The sequence below is a fragment of the Lampetra planeri genome, chromosome 5 (assembly GCF_965212315.1).
Source record: "Lampetra planeri chromosome 5, kcLamPlan1.2.h2, whole genome shotgun sequence".
NCBI classification, from domain to species: domain Eukaryota; kingdom Metazoa; phylum Chordata; class Hyperoartia; order Petromyzontiformes; family Petromyzontidae; genus Lampetra; species Lampetra planeri.
The window spans coordinates 904,959-912,316 of record NC_136111.1 but is presented as its reverse complement, the minus strand read 5'-3'; the positions used below and the strand labels follow the sequence as shown (position 1 = coordinate 912,316).

Sequence of the window (7,358 nt, the reverse complement as noted above, 5' to 3'; positions counted from 1 at the left end):
CGGAAGTGTGCTGCTGCCCCCCCCCCCCGCTATCGGTGCGGAAAGAAGTGACGTCACGCGCACACTGACGCCGCCATGGAGGTGCCGGCGGCCGCCCGCCAGCTGCTGCTGCTGCTGAACCGCCTCCTGGCGCAGAGGCGCCTCCAGCCCGCGCTCGCCGCCCTCAAGGGGCTACGCAATGGGGCCGTGTGAGTGCCGCACGCCGCTTGCATTCCTCCTCCTCCTCGCTGCTGCTGCTGCTCAGGGGGTAGCCGGCTAGGGCCCTCTGCAGTTGTCTGAGGGCGAAGGTGAATGGGGGGCGCTGCTGCTGCTGCACTTTGCAGCGCGCGGGACAAATGCGGCCCGCGACTACCGTGAACACGAACCAAAGGGGCCTCCAGCTATTAACAATACACCTTATTTGTTTTACCAGGGCAAGCCCACTGAGCTATATAGAGCTCTTCTGTTCAGAAGCGACCTTGCGGTCACAAATCACAGCTCAACGTAATGGCGAAACCTCACGTGGACATTTATAGCGGCAGCCTAAAAACTTTACTCTAAACGCGTGGTGTTGATTCTAAATGGGGAGGGGGTAAACGGAGAACTCAGAGAAATCCACGGGGCGAGAGACAAATGTAAACTTCAAATATAGAGCAGCAGGCGTCGTGGTCTGGATCGAACCCACGACCTCCTGCACAGCAGGCGAGGGAGGTGACATCCCGTGTGAGTGCGGGAGGCGGGATAAATGTGACGATTATGCGCGGGTCGGGGTAGGCAATTTGTCTCGGCGTCACGGTCCAAATGTACTAAATTTGTATTTAAAAAAATACCCAAATTGTAATCTCTCACTCGATTATATAACCCAGCGTGTGCTGCTGCCCCCTACTGAAAAAACCTGGCAGGACCCTTCTGAAAGAGCCACAGACTCGTGGACGTTTTCATTGCTACACAAAGTAAAGTGGTCGTTGAGCAGTAGCGCATTGGTTATCGCAGAGGTGTGGACTCGAGTCATGTGACTTGGACTCGAGTCAGACTCGAGTCATGAATTTGATGACTTGCGACTCGACTTGGACTTGCATAACAATGACTTTGTCCCACCTATGAGATGTGGACTCGAGTCATGTGACTTGGACTCGAGTCAGACTCGAGTCATGAATTTGATGACTTGCGACTCGACTTGGACTTGCATAACAATGACTTTGTCCCACCTATGGGTTATCGCACTATTAGCATTCATTTCTTGGTAATAGCTGCACTTACCAGGGTTGTGAAGTATGCTCCAACAGCTATAATAACCGGCATGGCAAGTGAAGCTTTCAACCAGCACATTTTAAGTGGTGTGCTGTTAAGTTAAAGTTTGGGGGTAGGATAGCGGTAGGGGTAGACATAGGCGGTAAGGTTCAGCCGGGGTAAGGGCCATGATTAGGAGTAGGGATGCATTAGTTAAGGGTAAGGGAATAAGCCCTGGTATTGGCAGGGCAATGGTAATGGCCACTGCATTGGTAAGGCACGCACATGGTCAGGGACTTGTATTCTTCATTCAACCAAGAGAGTTAAATACGCCCATTAAGAGACAACTATTAGTAGTTTGCTATAATAGTTTGTGTGCAAGCAGATGTGATGGAACTCCCAGAGTTTATATTACCAATTTCATCACATTTGTGGTTCGTCGGCTCTGCTGCGAGATGCACAGTGCCGTGTTTACGACGTGCGGTGACGGTCACACGATTGTCATAATGCGTCGGACGTGAACTGCCTTGTTGGCTCCTGCGAACGGGCGCAGGTACGGAGCGAAGATCCGGGCGCCGCACGCGCTGGTCATGACCTTCCTCTTCCGGACCGGCAGGTGACGGCAAAGATGGATCGCACCGTCACAGCGCCCACGCCGGTCTCACGCACGCCGCCATCGGCTCCGTCACCGCTCTCCCACGCTTGTCCGCGTAAAAGATTCGTTGCTGCACACCGCCATGAGCGAATCAGCCGGAACGCGCCCCACCTAAGCAGGCTTAAGCCTGGAATACGCTTGGATGGGTTACCACCATGCATAAAAACCCCAGCTGCTTTAGGCCACGTTTTCTACAGAGCGCAGTGCAATAAAAGCCATTGTTGTACTCTACTATGCTTCATATCATCATGAATGCACACTGTCCAGTGTGTGAGGTATAGTGAAATATACCATGATATCTTGCTATGTTTGAAATCTTTATAAATGCAGAGCCTGCCACTGAGTAGAGAATTAACCACTTACAACCCAGCAGGACAAATGTATCCCGTAATTATGACCCTCGGGCATGTACCGCGCGCACCGTGGTGCGTGGAGCATCGCGCAGCAGCGGAGCAGCGGCGACCTGAATTAAACTCCCGCTCACAGCCAACATTTGATAACTGCGATCTGAACCACTCCTTTGGCTCCCTTAGGGTGTACGCAGCCTCAAAAAAGTACCTGGTGCAGCGTGTAAACATCACCACCGGGTAGATAAAGGCAACCGGACGTGGTGCTTGTCCGCCCACCGCCTCGTGTGCCATGCCGGCGTGAATCGGTGCTCTCAAACTGCACTCGTCCCAACGGTCCGTTAAAGGCTATACGGGGGAATGTCTTTTTATTTTTTGGAACCAGCCTGGAGGAGAAAGTGCGTGCGATCCTGCGAGCGACGTACCAGCACTCGCGGAACCTCGCCTGCTTCGTGCTGCTCTACAAGGGGGCGATGGCTCTGCTGCGCGTGGCGACGGGCGGGCAGAGGAAGAGCGTCCACGCCTTCCTGGCCGCCTCGCTCGGGGGTTGGCTCGTGTTCGGAGAGAACAACCAGGTCAACAGCCAGGTGAGTCTGTGGCTCCCAGCCAGGTGAGACTGTGGCTCTCCAGCTCCTTCCCACACTCGCCTCTCACGATTCTGCACCCTCGTTGCTCTCGTCCAACACCCGTGGGTGTCTCGCACAACGCTGCCTCTCCCGGTTTCACTCCAGTGCCTCTCTACGCCCCCCCCCCACCTCTCCTCATCTGATGCCCGTGTCTCTCACACCGTGTCTTCATCTCATGCTCGTATCTCCTGTCACTTCTCACCATCCCACACCACTGGCTCCCCATCACCTCCACGTCCTTCATGTCTCCACTGCTCGCACGCACGCACGTACGTGTCCACCACTCCTCCACCAACCCCATGCGCACACACAAACACGCATCTCTCTCTTCCCCGTGCCCGCATGCGCGTACCCAGATCAACATGTACCTGCTGTCGCGGGTGCTGTTTGCGGCGGCGCGCGTGGGCTCGGAGAAGGGCTGGATCCCCACGCCGGCACGTGACCCCTTCCCGCTGTTCGCGGCCCTCGTGTGGGGCAGCGTGCTGTGGCTGTTCGAGCACCAGCGCCACACACTGCAGCCCTCGCTTCAGTCCTCCATGACCTACCTGTACCGCGACAGCGAACACTGGACCGACCTCACCGACTTCCTCATCTACAACAAGCGTCCATGATTGTTGACGAGCGGCTCGCCAGGCCCCGCTCCGTCCCCCCTCCTCCACTGGCATCTCCGGTGCTGATCCGTGCAATACCAAGCCAGTGGTAACCCAATGATGGTCTGTCAGCAACTACTGTGGTCCGCACGTGTTGCTGATGTGATCTTTTTAGTCAGAAAAGACGAGATGACCTTGACCGGTTTGCTGTGTCACAGCCAAATAAACTACCGAACTAAACTATTTTTTATTTTACCAGCTCAGGCCCACTGATAGCTCTTTTTCAGAAGCGACCTGGCCACAAATAATAGATCAACGAAGTGACTTGTCATCATGTGGAAATGTATCACGGCCAACTATTCTAAATGCACATTGATTCTAAATGTGGAGGGAAAAACCAGAGGACCTGGAGAAAAGCCCAAGTGACCATGGGAAGAACATTAAAACTCCAAATATACAGCAGCAGGCATCAGGCTCGGGATCGAATCCACGACCTCCTGCATGCCAGGCGAGGTAGTTAACATCTCACCAGCAAGGTTTCCCAGACTCCAGTCCTCATGCCTGTCCGTGGTCTTCCTTTTAACATCTACCAATCTTCGTTCGAATGCACTTTAAGTTGTTCCTACGCGCTGCATCCGACTGATGATTGTAAACCCATCCCACGTGGTGCGAGAGAGTGCCAATTCAAATCGATATCCTGCGTGTGGAGATGGCGTGCGCTGTTTACCAACGCGCCGCATCTGCTGTGGCAGTGCAGAGCACAGGTGGTGTGTCTGTAATCTCACTCGGCTAACCCCCTAACGCTTATGCCTGTTGCAAGACCTGCAAGCGAGAGGCTTCGATGCTCCACGTGGCCTCAAAGTGTACCTAGCCTGGCACAAGCGCCGTGGTGATATCACCACCATTTGAATTGCTGCAGAGATTGGTCACCATTAAAAGACGGGCTGTGGACTTACAGTTTAGGAAACCCTGTGACACAGCGCTGGTGTTTTGTGCCGTGTGATGTTCCATGCCCTTGCACCACGTGGTCACACCACCACAGTGTAGCACTTCTCGTGATGCCAACCATGGCACGCCATGCGCCATTGTCTCTGAGGGCCAGGATCGGGCTCATGTCATGTCATGTTCGTGTCGTCCCCGACCTGCGCCAGAACGGCGATCCGTAAAAAACCGACTGAGCTCCGATCGGCTTTGCGGGTCACCCGCGGATACCGGTGGGGACCCGACCCGATGCAGCACTCATCTGTGCCATGCCATACAACTCAAGCCATCCGGCCTGCTTCCTGATGGCTTGAAGCAGCCTGCCCTGCCACAGTAATGCCACCACTGCCTCGCGTGGCATTCACACCACCCGGGCACTGTCACCCAGACGCTGTCACGCGCAGCCACACGCGCGTAAGCTGTGGCCCTTAACTAAATATTTTACATTACAACAGCAGCGACATTGCCAGTTTTTTTCTTCTGACGTGAAGTTAAAGGAGCAGCCCTGCAATAGCTCGCTCAGGCCGCTGCGGGCCGAAGGGTTTTCACTCGAGGGAGCTCTAGAGAGCCTCCTTTAGAGTATTTGGCCTACTCTTCCATGCTGGCCAAATGCAAATTCCTTATTGGAAGCAAGAAGGTAATGACCTGATATGTAATTACATTAGCAGGTGGTAATCTTAATTGTTCTCAAAAACGCATTCTGGTTTTCACTAAGGAATTTTGTTATTATATATTGTGTCTGCTGAAGGTTGTTTTCCTTCATGGCTAGATGCAAATTAGGTTTTGACCTTTGGGATTTAGATTATTTTGTGCAACCTCTCCTGATCCTTTGATGTCATAATTCACCACATCACCTGCACATGAACTGATTTAATAGCTCCGTATAAATACTGCACTGTGTTAGAATCCAGTTGTACGATTGACAACATTGATGCCACCGGTTGCACGGTGGGCGGGAAGGCACGGAGCAGCAGGTGTCGCGAGTACGCAAATATCTTGAGCTGTGACACCATCAAGAAGACACTGCATGTTTAGATACATTTTCACTTGAAGATTCACAGTTGGGGGCCAATCTAATTGGTGGCAAAAGGGGAGATTGCGTGGGGAGAGTTTAATTCCTGCGTTAGGCTGTGTCTAACGCGGCTGGCTCATGGACGTGTTGGGCCGTCTTGTTTATTTTCGCGTTAGTAATTTTAATGTTGAAAAAGCACTTAACACAAATGTGATTGACTGAAATGTGGAATTTTCCTGTAGTGACGTCTTCGCAGGAACTAAATCAATACGAACACGCGGGCGTCGTCGTGCTCACACGGGACAGCAGAGTCCCAAAGCACTCTACCACCACCATGCTGCGCCACAACAACATCGGTTGCCTTCTAACATTTTAGCGACGGATTGAGAACTTCGTTGATTTTGGTTGATGTGTTCATAGCGGTGAACATTGTAATTGTTCTATAAATAATATATTTAATTTATGCAGTCATTTTATAATTCTCATGTTAGATAGTAATGTACAATAACACGTTTTTGTTCACACTATTCAGCCATTTCAGAGTGTAATTGTTCCGTGTTGGTCTAACCTTGTGTGCCCACAATAACACGTTATTGCGGATCTTTGACACCAGGGGGCGACGTTGCCACATCGGGCATCTGATGACCTTGCAGCTTCTGTAATGAACTCATTGAATAAATTATGATCTTGCTAAACTCGTCACGAGCCCAGTGCTCGCTGCTGACCACTGAACCTGCTGTGAAAAACTCGCCCTCTCGACGTCCAAGGCTGTCCTCCTTCATTGCTCCATCTCGGCGGTCGTCGTCTCGCACACGGAGCCTGCGCTCCTGTGCGCGGTTTGCTGGAAGTGCGAGCGGCCCTGTCGGGGGCACTTCCCGAGTGTTGGCAAAGGGGAGCGCGGCGCATTCCCGCCTCGGATCGCTGCGCGTGTATTCATGAGGAATGCCCCTTGTATCGCGCTTGATACTCAGAAGTAATGATCCCCTTTAGTTTCCCCGGGAAAGTCTCGCTGAGGTTCAATACTTTTTTTTCAGGAGGGGTTCTGCTACATTGAAATGTTTGGGCGATTACGTTGTGCAGAGCAGGACTTCTCACGCGATATTCTCGCTCAGAGTGGGGATTACCAGCGTAAGGCACTACCACGAGAGTAGGATATGCCTTGTCCATCATAACCCCGTATCATTGCACCCTGTGTTCCCGTCACCCTATGAAAAGGTTTATAAAATGCCGCTGTTGTCGGTGGATTCCGTAGCGTGAGGGCATCAATTAGGCGAGATGGATGCAGTGGTGGTGCCAGGATAATTCCCGGAACGGAGTTTTGGACCATTCCAGCCGAGAGTGAGCACCGTGTTGGGGAGAAACCCAAAGCACTCGGAGAAAACTCCACACATCGGATCATCACTCAAAACTCCGCACAGATGGATGTATTTATCTATCGTTGTACTGCCACCTCGCGGCCCAAAAGCCTGCAACACCTGCAGGTACATCCAGGCAGTGTCCCATGCAAGTCCGAAACTGACGAGGCTCAAACTTGCTGACCTCCGAGAAATTTTCGGATGAAATTGCGTGCTGCTGCGCTGGGGTGTTTGTCTGTCTTTGCCGCGACTGCTGCTGCACAAGTCAACCTGTTGTGCAGCAGGCGGTCTGCACGCCAGAGTTTCGGTCTGTGAGCATCGCAACTTCACTCACCGGTGACGCTGTCACATCCCCACGCACACTGCGCTGGTTGCCTTTGCGGAATGGCGTGGGACGAGGTCCCCCCCCCCCCCCCGTGGCGTCACCCCCCCCCTCCCCCGTGCGCAGGACGTGGTTAACACAACAGGGATGTGTGCCGTTAATTGGAACAATCGCTCTCTTATGTGGTGGAAAAATAACACGGGCGCGAGCTGTTTCCAGCACATCAAGTGGAAGGAGCGCATGTAAGATTCGCGACCCTCA

At 52.8% G+C, this 7,358-nt stretch overlaps 1 protein-coding gene across 1 annotated transcript; it reads left to right on the top strand.

Moving 5' to 3' along the window:
• Positions 1 to 41: 41 nt before the first annotated feature.
• Positions 42 to 6,115, top strand: PXMP4 (peroxisomal membrane protein 4). The gene is made up of 4 exons (XM_078594011.1): positions 42 to 188; positions 1,763 to 1,825; positions 2,597 to 2,798; positions 3,194 to 6,115. Exons 1-4 carry the CDS (start codon positions 76 to 78, stop codon positions 3,446 to 3,448), a joined length of 633 nt encoding a protein of 210 aa, XP_078450137.1. The 5' UTR covers positions 42 to 75; the 3' UTR covers positions 3,449 to 6,115.
• Positions 6,116 to 7,358: the final 1,243 nt, after the last annotated feature.

Coding starts and splice junctions, on each gene's coding strand:
- PXMP4 (XM_078594011.1), top strand. CDS start 76: ATGGAGGTGCCGGCGGCCGCCCGCCAGCTGCTGCTGCTGCTGAACCGC. Junction 189..1,762: donor GGGCTACGCAATGGGGCCGT/GTGAGTGCCGCA, acceptor GAACGGGCGCAG/GTACGGAGCGAAGATCCGGG. Junction 2,799..3,193: donor ACAACCAGGTCAACAGCCAG/GTGAGTCTGTGG, acceptor GCGCGTACCCAG/ATCAACATGTACCTGCTGTC.